The sequence below is a fragment of the Opisthorchis viverrini genome (assembly GCF_000715545.1).
Source record: "Opisthorchis viverrini unplaced genomic scaffold opera_v5_282, whole genome shotgun sequence".
In the NCBI taxonomy this organism is placed as follows: domain Eukaryota; kingdom Metazoa; phylum Platyhelminthes; class Trematoda; order Opisthorchiida; family Opisthorchiidae; genus Opisthorchis; species Opisthorchis viverrini.
Window position 1 is genome coordinate 96,722 of NW_008751932.1, and position 22,308 is coordinate 119,029.

The 22,308-nt window shown below is 46.0% G+C and overlaps 3 protein-coding genes across 3 annotated transcripts in view; 2 read left to right on the forward strand and 1 right to left on the reverse strand.

Annotated features, from left to right (window-relative positions):
* T265_09411 (hypothetical protein) overlaps positions 1-3,774 on the forward strand; it is a gene marked incomplete at both ends in the record, with an annotated part of 16,073 nt that extends 12,299 nt beyond the window's left edge. Inside the window, one exon of the mRNA XM_009175462.1 lies at positions 3,725-3,774. Coding sequence (XP_009173726.1) covers positions 3,725-3,774 — 50 coding nt within the window. The remainder of the gene's footprint in view (positions 1-3,724) is intronic.
* Positions 3,775-9,865: 6,091 nt separating this feature from the next.
* Positions 9,866-12,564, forward strand: T265_09412 (hypothetical protein; the record flags this gene model as incomplete). The annotated part of the gene is made up of 3 exons (XM_009175463.1): positions 9,866-10,026; positions 11,283-11,375; positions 12,416-12,564. The coding sequence occupies 3 exons, from the start codon at positions 9,939-9,941 to the stop codon at positions 12,436-12,438; spliced, it is 204 nt and encodes a 67-aa protein (XP_009173727.1).
* A 3,170-nt stretch (positions 12,565-15,734) lies between these two features.
* The window catches only part of T265_14829 (hypothetical protein), a gene marked incomplete at both ends in the record, with an annotated part of 41,070 nt that continues 34,496 nt past the window's right edge, over positions 15,735-22,308 (reverse strand). Inside the window, one exon of the mRNA XM_009175464.1 lies at positions 15,735-16,160. Coding sequence (XP_009173728.1) covers positions 15,804-16,160 — 357 coding nt within the window. The remainder of the gene's footprint in view (positions 16,161-22,308) is intronic.

Consider the following 22,308-nt stretch of genomic DNA (forward strand, 5'->3'; position numbering starts at 1 on the left):
AGCGCTCTGTTGAACGACTTTTAACAGCGCCGCTGCAAAAGGTCCGCCTGGTTCGACGCGCTGGAGCTCAATCCAGGGGGACTTTGGGGCGCTGAAGTCACCTACCAGCAGGAGATGAGTGAACTGGCAGTTGGAGGAGAGTTGCTTAAGGGTTCGTATGAGGAATTGGTCGTCTTCAGGGGGCCTCGAAGGGCTACGGTAGACCACGTCGCAGAGGAGAGAAACGGACCCGCGCAGCGGTATTTGGACCCACAGTGCATCGCAAAAGGGTGCAGGGGTGTTGTCAGACAGAACAATCGGGACTGGTAGGGCCGCATGTAAGTACAGAGCAACCCCACCAGCCCTTCCCCGTTTTGAGTCAGCTCGAAAAATAGAGTAACCGTCTATCGAGATCTCCGCGTCAGAGACATCTGGTGTGAGCCAGGTCTCTGTGAGTGTGATTATGGATGGTTGTTCAAGGCAAGCTGACTGTTTAACATCACCGAGTTTGTTGAAAAGGCTGAGGCAGTTTGTGTACAGGCATTTCAACACTGCCTCTGCTACCAACACTGCCTCTGCTTCAATACTGCCTCTGCTATTGCTTCACTGGACAATAAAAAATTTGGTTAGCTGTAAAAATATGGATTGACCACAACGCAACAAAATGCCACATTTTGGAGCAAAAAGGTTTACTCCACTTGTAAAGGTTTTGCAGCTAGGAGCATTGTGTGGTTAGTGGGAACCTAGTTTTACGCCTTAGTCCAAACTGACCAACCAGTTCGTGGCAGTGTGGCCTCCGCGCGGAATTCGTGTTTCTAGTTCCTCATTTTCGCAATTTGAATTTTCTTCATAATTCACTAAGCAGTGTGCCTAGTTTTGCCCTCTCTCGTTCTGTTTTCGCCCGCCACATTCAAGCCCTAACGATTTAATATTGTCTCAGCCTGATATGACCCCGAAAGTAATATTAAACCTGGTACCTGTGTCTCCTTTACCATGCCGGTCTGAGCGTGGTCAAATCCACAATAAATATTGTCCACTCTTTACGACATTGTCCATTTTCCGCGCAATGTCCATTACCCACAACCGCTAGTCGTGCTTTACCCTGGCTGTAGCCGTGTGATCATGCCTGACGTTATGTCACCTACTAGTTAGGAGTAAATATTATTATTATCATCATCATTGATGGTTGTGATTTCCTCACTCCGCCACGGCTGTTATCAAACTGGGGCTCCCTAATGTCACAGTCAGCGGATTGCGTTAGCTCGACGTTGTGATCCCTCTGCTTACCAACGACAGATTTGGGCGTGGTACATGGCGTTATGTGTACATTATTGCCATTAAATCTTACACCAGACCCAGCATGGTGCAGTAAACTTGCCAACAGGAGGCCTCACATGAAAGCCTTTAAATGTGCATTGAGCTGCGTATTAAACTCAGCGTGGACAGCCGTCGAAGAAAGGACGCTCCGCGCATTAGCTAACCAAAGTTAGAAAAATTGTTGCGTAATAACATTATGCCCTTCGACTTTGAAAATTTCAACACTGAGTCAGCATCGTTGGTTAGTTGAGTCATCGGTGAAAAAGCTGTCTGCCAATCCTTGTTCATAGAGGGCATAAGTATTGCGTATCGTCGGTGGCAGTTATACTAAAAAAAAGAAGCCAAGCACCATGAGTCCTGCTTCACAAGTAACAGACTTAAGGGAGCAAACAGATTAGAAGCAGGTCAGTGGACACGCTCAATGGGCGTTGCATCTTTCTTTCTCATTGTGTGGACAATTCAGCTGGCATATTCAAGAAGCGGTCTGATGCATGCCTCGAAGAGTACCTGGATGTCAATATAGGTAATATGGGGAAAGGCGTGCAGAAATGCCGTAGGACAACGAATGCCTTTTGAGCCGATTTATCATGGTGGACGGAGGAGGACATACTTGAAGAGAGCCAGAATCATAAATCCATCTTTGGTATCTATTCTCGCGATGCCTTCCGGTCCATTCACACCCTTTTGAGCTTATCATGGTGGACGGAGGAGGACATACTTGAAGAGAGCCAGAATCATAAATCCATCTTTGGTATCTATTCTCGCGATGCCTTCCGGTCCATTCACACCATGCACGAAAAAGACGTTTGCTAGGTCTCTTTCGAATGATATGTGGATGCACTTTTCGCCATTCAGAGTGCTACAGAGTGCTACAGTGTCCTCTACTTTGCAGTGTCTACACCAACTTGGTGGGTGCTGGCGTTTGAAAGTCAAGGTTTCAAGTCCCCTGCTAAAAATAGGCGTGAACAAGAAAGAACATCTGGACGATCGTTAGGTAGATCAGAAGCAAAGTGGTCCCAAAATGGGACCCCAACGAAGGCACGTGCCGGAGAAGGTTAGATCGAGCCTACTTTCACTCAGAATGTTCTATCCATTTTAAAATTACCCACTGAATCCGACAAAACATGTTGTGCAGCAGAAAATGTGGAGGTTGATCGAATTCTTTAGAGTAACTGAAAAATATGACACCATACATCAATCCTTCGCCTTTAGCTTGGGTTAAGCTGTCCATAGATGTGAGCATGTTTGTCACGCAAGAACTGTTTGGGTGGAATCCGCGTTGCTTCTCCGTATACTTCAGCGTATAAGATATGGCAAGTTTAAATGGTCAGTTATTTAGAAAAAAGACTTTTACAGTCCTATTTATGGATTGATTTTAGAGGCCATGGAAGAACCTTAGCAGTGGACCCCAAACTCAGGACCCCCATTGGCTCACCTACCGACCAACCAAAGCATGCCATCATTTGGTCCGTAGCTGGCTTGCGATACATGCGATAACCGGTCTGATGCTCGGTTACGCGTAGCCTTTATCTCCCGGACATCGGTGATGCTTTTCATTCTGCTTTTCGTAACTTCTTCCTTTCCTTTCTACCATGTCCAACTCTGATTGGATTTCTTCCGCTGCAAACTAAGCGTGAAAATCAACACCCACATCTAGGTAGCAACTTAATTTGCCGATTGGCAACCATCACACTTGCGCCAATCAGCTCACTGTTGTTCATTGGTTAAGGCTTAATGGTGGAAGGTCGATGGTTCGAATCCAACCACTGTATCTTGGCTGCTCCGTCCATGCTTTGGCATGCTTTGGTGTCCCGGACCTCACGGATTCACGGATTGATACACAGGATCGAGGCTTTTGCCCAAGTCTCCCGGGTCGGTTTTGTTCTTGTCGGTCGGGCGTCATGGCAGCTCGGCAGCTAAAGGGTGTTGAAGCTCAAAGGTTGTTATATCTATTTTACTGGGCTTAGGTACGAAGCGACAGCTAGGTGCTCGACATCTAAGTGAGCCGGAAGGGATTTTGTGATGGAGAAGTCAGAAGTGAAGGGCTGCAAGGGCGATCGCCAGCTCTCGGTTTGCCAGGCCGCAGAAGAGAGTTCGGTTATGATGTTCCACATTGAGCCGTGATCCACCAGGCAGTGGCAGAATGCAGGGTTTCGTTTGAAGATTTTTCCTTCATGACTCTGAACCGCGAGCCACTGGTTAGCACATTCTTGATGGGGCTTTTAGTCCGTGACTCCGTAGTCTAAATCACCTGGAAATGACCTGGCCAGTAGTCGCCTGTGCACAACAGGTACCTTTTGAGCGACGCTTTACTTTGGTTTTTAAAGTAATGCGACCTTGCTGTATAGTGTGTCGGTGGGCACGGTCGATCGCTGAGTGACCGTAGTGGGTTTTAGGGCTGATCATTTCTAACTCGTTTTTTCTTCAGAGGAGGGCAGCATCGCTGTCAATTTCGCGATCAGTGAGATAATGAACTGAACGTGGGAGGTCTTCAAAACACGTGTTCAAACGGCCTGTGACGAAAACCTTATCGATCTGGAATATGCATACGACACCGTTCTCGTCTTCGAAGAGGAGGAGAAGGCGTGTGTGTTTTTTGGATGAACTAACCAAAGTCAGCTCCTTTGGTATGTACTTTGCACACACAAAGCGTAAGGTCATGCTCCTGGATATGCAGTGTTATTGCTTCAGTTGTGACGTCATTAAGTTTACCAAAAGGTAACAAGCACTAACAAGTGTCTGTCTTGCTAGAATGTGATGAATGCAATAGTTAGGTACATTTGATAAAAATAGGTACAATGCGAAAAGTGGAATGAGCCGAAAAAGTGAACTATCCTTCGAGGACGCTTGCTGAGAGTTCCTGAGCGAAGTTCCGGACGCGGGACGTGTTTTCTCCGCAGTATAGCTGCTACACGTGTTCCGTAGTTGTCCGTGGAGACTTGCGGAGCTCTGCCTCCTGTCCTGTACACGCGAGTTTGTGTTGAGCCTAGCTGTATGCCTATTTATTGTGTATTGTGAAGAGAGGGGTGTCCCTTCGTGTTTGATACTTGCACGAAAATGAATACAACTTGACCTGATGTGCTGAATGAAGTTCATGATCCTGGCGCGTGACGCAAGTGGTAGCCACGTAAACGAAAATGGTTGAGAAGATTTACTGTACATGTCGCAAGTGGGACAGGAATCTTCACGCGTGACGTTTGTGACACGTGATCTGATGAGTGACCTCTACAACAGCCACTAAACACGGCACTTACGATCCAGGGAATGGCACTCGAAGTTGTGGAGCTTTTTACGTTGTATTAGTTCTTATTTTAGTGTGATGGATGAGTCAGTCTTCGAATCTGCAAGGCTCGGATCGCGCTTGCTAATTTGGAACACCTATGGCGTCAAGGCGGTATATCCCTGTATCTCAAGGGACGTGTGTACCAAGCTGTAGTGCGGACTGCTTTGTTGTATGGCTGAGACTTGGCCCGTTCGAACAGAGGAACTGAGATGTCTTCAGGTCTTCGACATTCGTTGTCTCAGAGCCAAAGCTCATGTTAATCGGTGTCCGAGAACCCATAACTGAGTAATCAGAAAGTGAGTATTGGGTTATACAGCGGAGACTTCCATTGAGGAACTTGTCTATCACCAAAAGCTGCGTTGGTTTGGCCATGTGTTGCGTGTACTTAAATATCGTTTGCCAAAAAGAGTGCTTCACAATAAGCCTTTCAAAAAACTCATCGTTGTATAGAAGCGAAGCATCAGTGGTGGACACTGACGTCATACTGTAGACGATGATGATTTTCATTTCACGTTACCATGTCAAGGTCTGTCCTTTGCGAACTCTTCAGAAAGAACCAATTGGAACAAAAAACGCTTTCTCTGACGGACGGTGGTTGAGCGCATGTAACACATGTTCCAAGAACATCAACCAAGTCTCAGTACCGTATATAGGATCGTGCTTACAGAGATATTATATAGGCAACCTGAAAGCAACCACTTAATGCTCGAAATATCTTGAGACAGCTGCGCTAGGCGCTGACCAGACAGACAACGCCCCCGCAATATGCAGCGCGTCACAGCCTCGTACCAAAGCCAGTCCGTGCGCGTCAGCGTTGGGTCAAGTTCAGACGGTGTCCCTCCAATAAGTAGCTTGAGGTTGTCGTATTTTCGTACTCGCACGCCCTCACGCCCTCGCACTCGCCTGTTCGGAACACAGCTGTTGTGTTCCCTTCTGTCTGTGACCCTTTTCTACGGCACTAGGCACTGAAGCGGGTCAGCAGTCAAATACAACGGACTGGCGAACCAGCAGATATAACAGATTAGCGACGCCCGAACCCAGTGAATCATGACAATAACTGCTGAAGCGTTGAAAGAAATTGAAGGTTGAAGAAGAGATTGAAGCTGGACACGGCTTCCGATATTACGATTGTTTCCCGGCGCACCTGGAGAAAGATCGGATCACCGAAACTCAGACCGACAATGGACGCTGCCAGAAATGCTTCAGGTGGTACGCTTCAACTACTCGGTGAATTCGATTGTGAGATGGAGATAGCAAGCCACCGTGATTATGGTATTGCCTATCTTACTGCTTGTGAGCTTAATCTCCTGGGCCTAGACTGGATCGACCGCTTGCATGTTTCAACACTGTTGATCGAAAACTTATGTTCACCAATACCGACAGGAGGTAAACCAACATTACGGCCTGGAAACCGTGTGCTTGTCAGGGACGATCGCCCCGGACACCGAAATGATCTGTTGGAGTCGTCCTCAAAAGAATCAGTCAGGTGATTTAGAGCGTCCAGGTTGGATCATTAACATGGAAACATGTCAATCAATTACAGCCGACTGAGTGCCCGGTCCCAAAGGCGGAAGAACATTCACTAAACCACAACCTGCTGCTTGAAACTTTTGATCTCCCAAGACGAGCACTTTTAGCCACTGCCTCGCATGTACCTTCCAAGACAGATCCATTGTTGCAACCGAGACATCGTATCGGTAGCGCTAGGAAACTAGTGGAACCTTTACAGCTTGAACCGCGTCGACGATCTTACCTCGAATGACCAAAAGGGGGGATGTCAGGAAGGCCAGATTCCTGAAAGCAATCACTTAATGTCCGAAATCCACTAATACTCACAGCTCCACTGGATGCTGACCAGACAGAAAACAGCCCAAACAGTACGAGTCATTGGTAATCAAGGTCAGACGACGCCCCCGCAATATGCAGCGCGTCACAGCCCCGTACCAAAGCCATGCCGTGTGCGTCAGCGTTGGGTTAAGTAGTAGCTTGAGGTTGTTGTATTTTCGTACTCGCACGCACTCACGCCCTCGCACTCGCTTGTTCGGAATATAGCTGTTGTGTTCCCTTCCGTCTGTAAGTATTTTCCGGCACTGAGCACCGAAGCGGGCCAGCAGTCAGATACAACGGATTGGCGAATCAGCAGATGTGACACTTTTATAGTACCACTGGTCATCTCTTTCTGACACCCTTATAGCCATAACAGCTCTCCATATAAGTGGACGTCTTAATGGTTTTTAGTGGACCTTTTCCAAGATGTTAGTATGGGTTCGCCGCGTTTCAGTCAAACAACATATCCTTGCATCTGGAAGTGGTGAAGCATATTTAAACTGATTCACACCAGCATACCCCTAGTACGACGGCGCACGCAAATTCCTCGGACCCCATAGTAGGGAAAAGTCAGAAAACGCCAAAACTCTGGTGAACATTGAGAGCTCTGTAGATAGAGAGGACTTTTGCCACCAGAAACCGCTATGCCCTATATTCGTACATGCGTGCGAATGGACAATAAACCCTAATTACCCGTCAGAATACTCATCATTGTCAGCCGTAATAACCGCGTACTTGGCCTACAGTGGTTGTAGCTACCACAGTTTCGTTCACCGATGATTCGGGGAGGTGGGGTAGGTAGCTGCGCATTGGAGGCGGGATTTGATAAATTGGTGCGTAAATACAGCACACTAGGTGGACTTTTAAGTGGAGGATTAGAAGGGAGATATGCACTGAAGGCAATAGCTTGGATGCATGAGCGTCATTGAGGGCGCGACTGAGCCATGTTTGACAATGTCTCTAACCATTGATGTGGCCCGTCAGAATAAGTGCTAGATCTCCTTCCTGAACTTGAGAATTACGGCAGTGAGGCGTCGCTTTTGAACACTGATGTCCTGCAGTCGATGATGATGACTTCTGTCTACTCACCTGATAAAACGTCCATTCTTATCCATAGAAATGATGCGCGTCGCTGTGTTATGCCCACCATGACAATATCCTGGCATCTGTGGCATCGAAGCTGTCTAAAAAATTGAGGAGCAGATTCTTGAAAATCATGCTGGGTTTCGTCCTCTTGAAGGAGTCGTCGCTCGCGGATTCACTCTTCCAACAGATCTTGGAACAGGGGTACTGCATCCTGTGACTGTCGTTTTCGTTTTTCGTCCTCAGGAGTCGTCGCTCGCGGATTCACTGTTCCAACAGATCTTGGAACAGGGGTACTCCATCCCGTGACTGTCGTTTTCGTTTGTTGGCTTGAAAGCTGCCTTTCACTTGATTGTCCTTAAAACGCTGTGCATTAACTCCAATAGACGCGCGAGGAAATGCGCTAGGTTCTTGTCCAAGTCCACTAAATCAGGTGGTGTCAGGCAAGTTTTGCTCTTTCAACTTTTGTCTCCAACTTCGTCGTTGATGTCTCTGTGGGGTCAAAATGCTCTCAGGGCGTTTGCAGACTTTGAGTAGGCAGAAGACATAGCTCTTCGTGGACATGACGTAATCGTCATGCAGACGATATTAAATAAGCTACATGATTCTCACCGCTTGGCGTCCGCTTCACACTTGCACAGTATAGAGTGCTGCTGCTAACCTGCGTAAACTGGAACCCGGACCTTGTGCTTACGGATGAGCCGATTTAGGTAGTAGACAGATTTGTTTACCCTCAAAGCTGTATCAGTTCAGGTAACCTAGCTAAAAATGTTAGCTAAGGTGTTCCATAAGCTATTCGACCAACTTCCTTGGAGAACCCTTTCCGCAAAACAAAATGGAGGATGAAAATGAGCCAGTAAAGAATTATAAAAGCCATTGCCAAGAAACTCAGCTGCACATTTCATTGTCATCTTTTCAGATGAGGACCTCGATGCGGGACAAGTCAATGCTTAGAGACATTGAAAGTTATGGCCTCGGTCAGGCGTCTACTGGCCTGCATACGTCCAAGCTGTTGCTCCCAGTGCTCTCTCTTTTCTTTGCTGACCTCAGTGAAAAGTCCACTGTTGCTCTTTGACGCACGCCTTAGTTATGTCAGGTACTGCCTCAAGTACATGGGTATCCACCGCTATCTTCCCAGTCCCCCGATGAAGAAGACCGTGGCAGTCGCAACCGCTTCATAACGTACACGGCGAGATGGCTCAGTGGTTAGAGCGCAAAGTTACTGACTGGAAGGTCTGTAGTTTGACCTCGACCTGCATCTCGACTTGCCCTGTCTAGACTTGGGCAACGTCCTAACCCTCGTGTAGTAGTGTGACAGCTGAGTATCGAAAGGGTACTACAGCTGAGTGATGATTTATGCGTCTTACAGCTGAAGATGATGATACCGAGAAGTGGTCATCTGTGTAATCCAGATTTCTTAGTCTATCATTTGGGGCCAGCTCTACACATCCAAATGACCAGTTCGCAATGGTGTCGATGGTGAATTTGATCGGGAACGGTGATAGCTGTATTCAGCTCTGTCCGAAACGACGAACGTGCGTGTAATTGATCACAGGCCCTAACTCGACCTGAGGTTTGCTCATCTTGTCATTGAATGATTTTCACGTGTTTCTCAAGTACACACTTGCCGATCAAATATCTCCGCGTAGTAACCAGGATCCTTTTGGCGCTATTCGCCAAGGTGTTTCACGTGGGAGAAGGATTTGGATCTCACCCTGTCGTTCATTCTGAAATCCGCCCAGGATACGTTGAAAAGTCAGCTCGACGTGAATGCTCTTGGTTAAAGGGTGATCCTTCTGATATTTCACCCGTATATGACTTCAACCGCTATGAGCGCACAAAAACCACTCTGAACACGGTCTGCTCAATGCTTTCGTCTGGCGAAGCCCGCGAAGATCAGCAGATGGATCAACAGTCGGCGAATGCATTCAAATTGCCAAATTTCTAATTACCAGCATGCTTGGGCTTATACGACTTCCTAATTTTCTTCGTTGAATGTATTCAACTGGACCAATCGTTTTAATTCTACTGTCATGTCGGGGCGAGATGGACCAAGTGGTTAGAGCATGAATTTACTGACCGGAAGGTCCGTGGTTCGAACCCGACCTCTGGCTCTCGACTTCCCTGTCTAGGCTTGGGCAACCTGGCAGTATCCCAGCCCTCGTGCTTCCTTCGGGTGGCATGGCAGCTAGGCACCAAAAGGGTGATACAGCTGGATGATTCATTTTTTTATTTATTTATGTCCAAAATTCCGACTGGTTCGATTTACCATCTGGTTTTACCCGGCTTGCGATATTTTCTTTCTAAGTCATGCGTGCGTCCAAATGCTCTGTTCTGAATTGGACCCAAAGTTTTACCTCCAGTTTTGCATTTGTTCCAGTTTTTAGCTCGCCCGTATCTTGGCTGGGGTTTGTCCTAAATAAGAAACTCTCGCTTTGCACTAAAACCGATGGACTCTGCAAAGCGCGGTGGGGAAACCCCGGGCGCTGGTACCACGGTTCCACAGTTCACAAAAACTGTGTCCTACATATGCGGCGGTGAGTCGCGATTCCTTTTATTTTCTTTGTTTTCACCTAAAAATGCTCCAACGCGATGGGGATAGTTGGGATTCAATATCTTGCTAAGCAAGTTCAAACTTGACTGAAGCTGTTTTATTCAGCAATCTCAAGTAGGCCGCATCCTAGTTGCTTGATAGCTGAAGTCAGTGTAGTGGCTACGTTGTAGTTTCCTCACTCTAGAGGCATCTGGTTAAAGACCCATTGTTGGCCTGCAAGTGCGTTTGTCTAAGTCTGGGTTACAACTGCATTCCTTTGACTCCTACTCTGATTAGTCTCAGTTGGATTTGTGTAGGATTAAAACCAGCAAGTGGAAGACCACGAATTGGATTTAAAACTGAGTCGGGGAGACTGATCCGTGGTTTGAACACGACCTCTGCCCCTCGACTTCCTCTGTATAGGCTTGGGCAACCTGGCAGTATCCTCATGCTTCCATCGGGTGGCATGGCAGCCAGGCACCGGAAGGGTGTTACAGCCGAACGATTTTTTTCGGGGAGACTTTAAGTTAACTTTTTCATCTATATTTAATGAGTTCATCTGAAAAAGGTATGTTTCTTTCATAAGAAGGCTACCGAGACCGTCATCCGGAGGAGTGCCGTCGCGCAACCCCACAGAAACTGCTTATGGATCGTCATTCAAAACACTTGGGCTACCCTGTCAGCTTTTCGTGTAAAAATGTTAGGTTCCGTAACCAGAATACTTATTTTGAGGGCACTTTAGTCTCGTCGCTTCGTGCTGTTTGCGCTTTGGCAAAGTAATGGTTCAGCTGTGACACCATTTCGGCACATACCTAACTTGCAACGAGGGCTGAGGTTACCATAGCCAGGTTATCAAATCATAGGCAGTGGATCATTCCTTTTCGTACACATCACTTTTGTATGTAATTACGAGGTGTCACTGTTTCATGTAATGTTCTAATCCCGGCACGTTAATCGAACTGATTTATCCACGTACACATGTGCATGTATCAGCCACCTAATAGGATATGTTTTCCAAAACACTTGGTCCATATCGTGAAATCGGGGGGTTATAAGGCCCCTGGGCAAATGGTCTCCATCCCATGTTTGGAGACATGAACTTCAGTTGTAGAATGGAAGGTGTTTGAGAGTTAGCAATTTCAGGTTGTTCCTCACAGTATTACGGCGAATGTGTGTCTACGGCTGGGAAATTCGGGAAGCTAGATTCCCAACCTGGCTTACCGCCTTCATTACTGTTCTTGTGCTCGCTTTTCTGTACAGAATGTCGTGCAGAGAATGAAATCCGACCTCGAGAGCTGGTTCGTTGTCTCGAATGTGGGCATCGAGTTCTGTACAAAAAGCGTTCAAAGCGAAGTAAGTTTGCTTAGTTGACCCATTCTGTTGCACAACTATGTGCCTGTTTCTGCTGTAGTATGGTCGCCGGGTTACTTGCTGGGTTGCAGACGTTTCGCCACCAATTGAGGTGACGTCATCAGTTCATTGTTATGGTATTGGGAGGAGCAGTGCGTTGGTTGTTGTTCGCAGTTGGCCTACCTATACTGAGTTTGTAAACAAATCATCAGTGTGTGTTCAGACATTTGTTGTGCCTTTGTTGAAACCTGGCCCCGTATACTAACATGCAGCTTTCGAGGACTACTATATTGCCGAGTTTTCTTACCCTGAATCCAGCCCGAACTCTTGAAATCTCACATGTTCTTATGGTGGTCTTGTTCTCTCGTTGGCTAATATGTTTTTCTTAGTTGGCTGGTACGTGATTCAGTGTTTGGCTGCTGAGTCAGAGCAGTTTCGTTCAGGATCTCAAACCCCGGCGAACCCCTGGACTAATGAACCATAGTTAGGTCAAGGCTAAATGATGAATTGAGGTGGCGCAAACTTTTTGATCGGTGGAATTTACACTGCCGTTCAAATCACGTCCTTACTACGTCTAAAGACCATGTTGTTCTTGTCGTAGAAGGACAATAGGCTTCTTCAGGCACACTTATTTTACTTTATTGCAGCTTAAACCTACGAGCGGATGAGCCGGCCCCATAATTGTCGGTGGCCGCAGTCGCCCACACTTGGTAATCCTTAACAAGATCTCGGCAGATGGGCATCAATTTTTTGAGAATATGGCCATCGTGGGAACAGACCGTTTGCCTTTAGTAGCTGAAGGAGCGGTCGACTGTTTCCTCGTAGTCCTTTCTTCCCCACTCCAGTTGCCTTCTTTGCAAACATACTATGTTCACGCCAAATTGCACCACGTCTTGTAAACTAATGGAGGGTTGGTCTATCTCAGTTATCGACGTACACTATTGCTGTGCCTGTTCTTATACGTTTTGAGTCTCCCTGATTGATAAAGTTATCAGCAAATGTGTATTCTTTGTATTTCTAAATGAGTTTTGTTCTGTTTTTAGTGAGCGTCTTCGAGGCTCGATAACCTTGGCAGAATACCGGTGCCTGGAGACGATAACGAGAAGCCCACGGGGTATTTGGATTTGATCTCGCCGAACGCATTTTGTACAACAAATGTACAATAAAATTCACACTTCAATGCATATATCCGGTATCTATCTTACTTCCAATGTGCAATGCTGCGTCTGTTCACTTGTTAACCTACACATAGATGTTACGGCCCGCAGTATCATTCCGGAGCGTAATTCTTGTTCTTATGTCAGTCAAAGTTAGTAACGTTCCCCATTATCGATGTAATTCGAGTTCTCTGCCGAATGTGGGAACCGTCGCCGACGATGGTGAGAGTTGTATTCCAGCAAAATTGTTCTCCTAGGGTTGGCGGTCGAGTTATTACCAAGTGTTTTGTCAACGTTTGTATCAGGTGTTTCACTTGGCTCCCTACGTTATGTTTGTACTAAATGGATGACAGTGACTTTAGTCCTTTGTTTATTTGCATTAATATTGCTCTCGTTTCACTAGTCCACCTTCTGTCCTGGCACAATTATTCTTATGAGTCCACACGGAAGACTGAAAAAAAACTAGAGGACTTGGATTACACAGACGATATCGTTTTGCTATCGGACAATCTCTAGTCCTAAGTAGAATGTGGAAATTGGTCTCTTGTTTTGGCGTGCAACTTCACTTTCGAGATGCAAAGTATTGATCCAGGATTTTGAGACCCCTTATGCCATTTTGAAACTTAGGGGCTGTTGATCGGTTAACACAGCGGTCGTAATCTGGCAGATAGGACCAATGCATGGTAGCAAAGCTGGAGCAACATTCGCGAACGTGTATTATTTGATTTGACTTCGCTGAAGCTGAAGGGCCGTACGTACAGGACAACTGTAACTGCAGTCTTAGTTTATGGCCGCAAAACTTGGGTTTTCTTATCCAACGTTTCTAAACAGCCCCGAGCCTTTGGTCGCCGGTGACAATAGCAAAAGTCAACTGTCTGTAGTATGAACGCAACGAAGTGGTATGTAAGCGTATACTTTGATACGAAGCAAAAGCACTAAAGCAGAAAATAAAACTTGGGCTAGAGTGATTAGGACTACGCATGCCTAACCGCCGTCACGCAGGCTTCGCATACATACCACGTAGATACCGAGTTACGCTTCTGGAAGTATCAAAAACGCGAATGATACCGGAAGAAGCAATGCGGAGTTGCATTTGCTTTAGACTGAAAAGCCATCAAGGACTTCGTTTTGTGGGATCCTAGATAAGAATTGACATCAGTTGTTTCAGTGATCCCAGCATACAGTATGTTTGGTCACTCAAGCGACGAAGACGAGTTTTTTTTTGGGAACAATTGCAGCCGCTGCCAACCATGTCACAAAACGTACTGTTCTGGTAGAGCCAACTAGTGGAACGCTTAGGTTACTAATAAAAAATATAATAATGCCTCGGTTCATTCAAAAATTCAGCCAGCTATTTTTTCGCGAATTCGGTCTCGGCGCTGCAGCTGTTAATCAGCCGTGACTGACCAAGAGGATACTTTCTTGTACTGTACGAAACGACGAACGGACAGTCAGCTGGACTGCATAATCGTTCGATCGTGTTGGATTTCTACTTGGGACTGTTGGTCTTCCCGAGAAGCTGATACTGAACATGGAAAAGGGTCGGACCACATCCTGGTTCGCAAAAAGTTCAGATGACGCTTGGTGATGTTACAAGGTGTTGATGTCTATCCCCCCAGAAAAAAGACCTGAACGTCAGAATGCTTTATTGAGCAACCGGCGTCCAAAGGGATTGGCATCACACTATCGAACAGCAGTTGTCCATTTATTGATTTTCCGGTTTAATTTTCAATCCGACTCTTGGCTGTTCAAACAGTTTCGCCGCACGCACTAGTCGATCTGGTTCATATATGATAAATCGATTCTAAAAGCTTATTCAGAATGCTAGCATCCTACGGTTTATTTTCTTGTCTTGACGAAACAGATAAGAGTAACCCAGTTATTTGGTCAGTCCTTAGAGGACATATGCTTCATCGGTAAACTACACTGGTTTTGACGGCTTTGAGAGCATCATTCATTGGAAAATTTGTTGGGGTACGGCTCGCCCGCCACACAATAAGCACCAATCATATGGTACAGTTTTTGGCATGTCAACCGCATATCGGGTTCTTCTCCCTAGATGATAATGACGATTTTTCAGATATACCCGTGCTAAACCATTCGGTCTGACTTCTAGCGGTGGTTGATGAAGGTCCCGTTCCTCACTAAGTTCCGTCCATCTCCTACTGAATCACGAAATGATTTAAACGTTACCTTAATTCATCACATCTCTCGGCTTTCAGTCCGAAGGAACCAAGCATGAACTGTCTTATGCACCGGTGCAAGCTTATCGCGATGTTACATTACCGCGCACGAAGGAAGCTTTAGGGAATGGACCAGTGGATTTAGAATCCACAGTCCTGTGCATAAACGGTGCTTTGTCCATGCATCGATCGAAATCCGCAGGCTGAATTGACAGACCCAAATGCCCAGCAACCTGAGGCGAACATGCCGCGAATTGGGCAATCGAAAAACATCTCCCTGCAATGACACTAATGGGTGGCCGCTGGCAGAATGCGACCATACATAAGCTAGTGGAAATTGTTTTCTAGGGCACATAACTCACATGGGAGAAGTGGTATCTTTGTGAGCTAGGCGCACATACGCACGCGAGAATATAAGTGTTGTTTCAAAAGCTATTGCACGTATTCGAATTGGGCAAAAAACATCTCCCTGCGATGACACTAATGGGTGACCGCCGGCAGAATGCGAACATACATAAGCTCGTGGAAATTGTTATCTAGGGCACATAACTCACATGGAAGAAGTGGTATCTTTGTGAGCTATGCGCACATACGCACGCGATAATATAAGTGTTGTTTCAAAAGCTAGTGCACGTATTCCTGTTAGTGATTCTACCTCAATGACACTAATGGGTGGCCGCTGGCAGAATGCGACCATACATAAGCTAGTGGAAATTGTTTTCTAGGGCACATAACTCACATGGGAGAAGTGGTATCTTTGTGAGCTAGGCGCACATACGCACGCGAGAATATAAGTGTTGTTTCAAAAGCTATTGCACGTATTCCTGTTAGTGATTCTACCTCACAAGGCACGACAGATATTGCTACACTAGGTTATGGACGTCTGAATGTTTGTTGCGGCCAACTTTTAAGCTGCTTCAACAAAATCTTTTCGGAAACCATATCAATCCGACCGATTGACTGTGTGATACGATGCAAACTATCACTTGGGAAAAAGGTGAAACCCATCCGTGGTTGAAAACGGCTCACTGAAAAAAGTAATTATGCATAACAGATTAGACTGCAGGTACAAAATCCGCCAAGGCTTTGGGTTATCGATGGTTTTTAAAGCCTCGCAGGGAACTCACAAAAGCCTTAGCCAGTTCACGATAAAAGTCTCGCATCAGCTCGCCTATGTAACGCGGGTCCCATATATTTTTATCACTAATGTCGCCGGTGTTGTTGTTATTCGAACCTAGTCCTTCATCTTCATCATCCACACTGCTCCTGGTTGGTGCGCTGTCCGACGACTCTTTGATCGTATCATCTACGTTTGTTTCCTTGGACTTTAGTATCTCCTGTACGATAGTAGAAGCGTCGACATGACAACGTTGCAGGTGGAGCGCAGGTACCATCAAGTTATATCGATCGATGGAACGGTTGATTCTCTTCGCCTCTTCTTGAAATTCCTGCAATGAAAAAAATAGGAAAGCATACTCCACGGCGATAACTTATATATTTAAAAAACGTTGATGGACATCCGACTTCAAGGTGTCGGTTGGGTCTTTAGTGTATTCACTTGGATACTTTTGAAAATATCGATTTGGACTTTCGAATACACTAACAAGTTACTAGAGTGAATCGGTTCAGATCATGTGACCGCTTATCGGATTATTTCCTAGAATGTGCGCTAATCGTGGTTGGGAATAGTACTGGTACAGTCACTTCAACGTAGACTGAGTTGAAGGAAAACCATCAGGATCCGTCAGATGTGTAATTGTCCTGTTACCCACAGAAAGCACCAAAATTGCTATACTGTTGAAACAAAAGTAATTGGATCGTGGATCCTTTAACCAGGAGATCACGTTCTGACCTTGATGTTGCATTCAGCTCTCACCCCGAGGGAGTTGTTCGTTAGCTATGAATAATGAGTCTAAATGGGTTCGGGTTCGGATCGATAGGGCTGATTTTATTAGTGAATACTGTTTGTGTCTCGGGTCGATATTCGAGGTGGCTTTATTTGTTTGGAACCAAACTCGCTCAACACAGTCCCTGATTCTGTGAATCCATTAAGTATTGGAATATGAAAATTGGAGGGTTCTTTCCATTTAATTGTATCGAATGTTTGCACCAAAATGACTTTCAGATGCCGATTTAGTAGTATAATGAAGGCATTCAGCTAAGATGAAAGCGTCACTCAATGTTTAACTGGTTTGTAGATGTACCTTTAGACTGGATAGAGCTTCGTTTGCTCGTTCCCCACCTGGCGCTTGTCTAAGCGAAAAAACCCTAAAAACTTGTTGTGGAACCTCACTAACGCCTTTGCGTGTCACCTGATCAAAGTCCGGCGCAATGTGTGCGATAGATGCCTGAGGAACAGACGTTGACACTATTCTATCATCCGACCGACATAGGTATTAGGGGCACCATATTTCCGACAGCTAAGCCGATATCGCATTAGGCGTGCCCACTTTGACTCGACTCATTTCGGCTAAAATTGGATTGCATTATTTCAATTTGATCATACCAAGATTTCCTGTGGAACCTTGCGCTTTTCAGCTGTGATGGACATTCCCCAGCCTGGTTCATTTAATGTCGTTAGCATCCTAACAGGCTGCGATTTCAGGCCCGTTAATCTGATTGCATATATAATGCACCAATGCATTCGGCGAATGAATGACCCGATCAATGTCACATCTAAAAAGAGCATATGAACCCAACTGATTTTGCATGATACACGGCTGAGTACGCTGCTGTGAGTCCTTGGAGAACTGACTCAAAACGGTGGAAGGTTTTGAACCGGAATATAGGATGAAATGAATTCCGAAGAAGTCAATGAAGTGGAACCTCGTTTATATCTTCGTAATGTACTACTCATAAGGTTGCTGAAAATCCGTCGACAGCCCACGACCGGTTTCGCCCTTTTTGGGGCTCATCAGGTAGGCGCAGTCCCCGGGTTTCCATCAACCTTATGTTCTACTTGAAACAAAATGGTACGGAATTAGCGAATATACACTCATTTGCAAACTGATTTGCTTTTTGCAAATGAGTGTATATCCGCTAGAATCTCGTTTATTTTCGGCGCCCTGCTGCAGTTGGTTCACCCATAAGACATTGCGAATCGCTCGAAATGTAGTCGCATGAACACTCAACCATCCCTCGTATCTTATTTCCGGCAGGGTACGATAATCTTGGTAGGAGAATGCTGTGTTTCTCAGATGGCTCCAGTGTTCGTCCTGGATAGATGCCGAAATGTAGTCGCATAAACACTCAACCATCTCTCGTATCTTATTTCCGGCAGGGTATGATAATCTTGATAGGAGAATGCTGTGTTTCTCGGATGGCTCCAGTGTTCGTCCTGGATAGATGATGAATTAGTCGTTGCTGACAATTTGACTATACAACAGGCACTCTAAAATTCGGAGCTAATTCGATAGGATTGCTAGGAAACTGTCACCAATGGCCGCCTAATGAAGCTGATCTCGTTTCCACGAGTTGTCATACTCATTTGGAACTGACCAGGGTCTAAGCACGATTAGGGAGCACAACTTGTTTGGTTCATACACACTATAACCGGACGAGGCAGTTTCTCCTTTATCGTGAACAGTTCCGGATTGCGAGTTAAGAGGTTAGCGGAACTCCGTGTTATACTCTGAACACAATCTCCGCCCATCCCAGCATGCTTACTGGATGTCGAGCTTGTCATCAAGGGGTGGGGGAGAGGATAAGATCACGTAAGTCAAGCGGCATAACCTAAACAAACATTGGCGGGACTACTTCAAAGCCGCCGAGTAGCGTGAAACCATTGGAATTTTCCACAGCACGCAGCCAGGAAGACCACTTCCCAGGGCCGCTCCCCAAGAGACTGTTCCTAAGAGAAAAATGAACCTGACTGGTCCAAAATGCGGATAAAAAACGTGGCCGACGATGTAAAAAAAACTTCCAGTGTTTGACGACCGATATTTTCGGAGCATTGCCCGAGTATGCTGGGAACACCGGAACAGCAACGCCCAAGTACATCGAATGGTATTCGGAAGAAGTAACTCACCCAGGATTGATGAACTGGTCACACTGCATAGGTTGAGCTGGCTTGGCCACGTACTCCGTATGCCAGTCGACCGACCTCTTCGAAAAGTCCTTTTCTCAGAACCATGTAAAGGTTGGAAACAAGCCAGGGGAGATCAAACAATGATTTGGCAGCGAAGTGTAAAAGCCATCACCATCAAACTCAGCTGCGCTGGCCACTGTCGTCTTCCTAGATGAGGCCCCGAGACAGGCCACGTCAATGGTTAGGCATTATCAAACATGGCCCAGTCACCCCGTCAATGGCGATCGTGCATCCAAGCTATTGCCTTCCCAATCCCCCGCTAACAGTTCACTGACAGTCCTGTGCTCGTGCACCAATTTATTAGCCCCAGCCTCCAATGCGTAGCTACCTCCCACCTCCTTAAATCATTGGTGAACGAAACTGTGACATCTATAACCACTGTACGAGGAGTATGCGGTTCTTACAGCTGATAATAATTATGACGATGAAATTCATTTATACTGGAGGTTACGGTGCCCCGAGAGAAATGCTTCCAAGGTGACCGCGTTCTGCCGGTCATGGGCATTGTTTGCTGCGCAGACACCGACTTCTAATTAGAAAGAGACGGGATTCGTTTGCTTCAGGAGCCAGATAATAGACGTTTGACTGGTCGTGGCGCTTATCCCACTGAATATTGTTCACATCCATCAACACCGCTGAATCTGTGGCCCAAAGCATTTCGTATCTACGGGGGCATTCCACTCCACACAGTGAAGGTAATCGATCAGTGTTAGCCAAGTCCGATAATGTTCATCCGACAGGCCTAGTATTTACGGTGTCACATGAAGATAATACCGTCCTAGCATGTACACCGCATCGAGGACGATAGTAACACACTTCTGAGTATATTGGTCAGTTTCGTTTGACTCTCGAGATGCCACACAAGCGGTCGTGCCTTCACAGAAATTTCGATACTGATAAGGTCATTACTACGGCTCAAAATGACCAAAATCAGTCCACCTGTACGAAAGAAACGATCAGTTACTGCAGAAGAACAAGGGGCAAACAAGCGTGAATACAATCGCCCGTTCAGACGTGACAATTTAGTTGCGTCCAACGTGCGCTGGTGGAGTAGTGATAACACACTCGCATCGCGTGTCAGCTGTTCCAAGTTCGAATCCCGCTATGATCAAGGATGGTATCTGATACGAGCGAAAGTCAGGTTTGGTTCTCCAGCTTCGTATGGATTCACCAGAATAACTGTCACAGAACAGGAGGATGGCTGTTCACACAAGCGTGATGAGAACGCGAAACAACAGCCTAGACACCAGTAAAATCCATCATTATCAAGACCTTGGAGCAAGCATGGAGACAATGAATCACGGAGGGACCAAGACGGGAGGGCAATGTGTGTCGACTAGTGACATTTAGCTAAGTTTCACGGGTTCTTGTGGCGGCCACTCCCCCTGCAACAAACTATCTAGATTGAGAACTGCAGCGACTGAGACACTGGTAAAAAAACACCTAGATGAGCTTTCCATCCCACTACTTCAAGCGAATCGTCAAAAACACGTTTGTTGGTTCATCAGTTTAACAGCTATAAAATCAACAAATTGTGCACCTTCAAGAAGGGCGCGTTTTGACCGGTGTTGATGATGCGTGGAGATGACCTCGTTTATTCATATCAGGAGTCTTTCTTACCTAATTTTGCATAGGCTGTCCATCCCATTCACTAGTCTGTCAGCTGAAGTAGTCCTGATATTCCAAAATCGAAAAATTCGAACGCTGTTACGGTGTGAGTCACAGGCCCACTTCTAGGAATTCAATGTTTAGAATGAGTCACTTGAACATAATGAAGGTTTTCCATGGGAATTTCGTTTTGTAGATGAAGCCAATCTGTCAAAAGAAGCATCGTACAGTTGTTTCTTCCTTATTCGGAATCACCAGCTGTGCGCACCTCACGAGTTAATCACACTGCTGATCAGCCACTCGTGGCTCAACGTCTGTGTCCAAGCTACTAGCTGAAAGGTCGCCGGTCCGGAACTCTAGTTTCGCGAGATACACACGGCTGCCAATGATTCCAGTCGTGCAATGTTTCCCGGCTTTTCGACAGGTTGGCTTCACCCACAGCACGAAATCTTCGCTGAAAATCCTCAAATCCCAATCTATCAACAAAATGATGAGAACGCGAAACAACAGCCTAGACACCAGTAAAATCCATCATTATCAAGACCTTGGAGCAAGCATGGAGACAATGAATCACGGAGGGACCAAGACGGGAGGGCAATGTGTGTCGACTAGTGACATTTAGCTAGGTTTCACGGGTTCTTGTGGCGGCCACTCCCCCTGCAACAAACTATCTAGATTGAGAACTGCAGCGACTGAGACACTGGTAAAAAAACACCTAGATGAGCTTTCCATCCCACTACTTCAAGCGAATCGTCAAAAACACGTTTGTTGGTTCATCAGTTTAACAGCTATAAAATCAACAAATTGTGCACCTTCAAGAAGGGCGCGTTTTGACCGGTGTTGATGATGCGTGGAGATGACCTCGTTTATTCATATCAGGAGTCTTTCTTACCTAATTTTGCATAGGCTGTCCATCCCATTCACTAGTCTGTCAGCTGAAGTAGTCCTGATATTCCAAAATCGAAAAATTCGAACGCTGTTACGGTGTGAGTCACAGGCCCACTTCTAGGAATTCAATGTTTAGAATGAGTCACTTGAACATAATGAAGGTTTTCCATGGGAATTTCGTTTTGTAGATGAAGCCAATCTGTCAAAAGAAGCATCGTACAGTTGTTTCTTCCTTATTCGGAATCACCAGCTGTGCGCACCTCACGAGTTAATCACACTGCTGATCAGCCACTCGTGGCTCAACGTCTGTGTCCAAGCTACTAGCTGAAAGGTCGCCGGTCCGGAACTCTAGTTTCGCGAGATACACACGGCTGCCAATGATTCCAGTCGTGCAATGTTTCCCGGCTTTTCGACAGGTTGGCTTCACCCACAGCACGAAATCTTCGCTGAAAATCCTCAAATCCCAATCTATCAACAAAAACTATAGGAAAAACAAAAGCACAGGATGGACCCGAACCATTTAACCCCCGGTTAATGATTATATGGGGAACGCTACGCCTCATCACAGACATTCGCGTGAACATTACTTTTGGCCATTGGTTTATTCGCTGACATGGACACTTCCAACTGTGACACAATTCCGCTCACAACGCACTGATGATGTCAGCTCGACTGGTGATGAAACGTTTGCAACCAACGACCGTCATTACAACCTCAGTTGCCAAAAGTCTGTTTAACCATAAACACTTATTCTACCTAAAAGATATCAGTTGATCTGATGATGTCGACTGGTGATGAAACGTTTGCAACCAACGACCGTCATTACAACCTCAGTTGCCAAAAGTCTGTTTAACCATAAACACTTATTCTACCTAAAAGATATCAGTTGATGTCCGTCAACGCCATCAGGAGCCCCTCACGTCAGAGGTTGGTATGATATAGAAACGAAAAGGATATTAGGTAGACTGGCGAGAAGTAGAGAGGGGTTACTAGCCATCGTCCAAATTGATGTC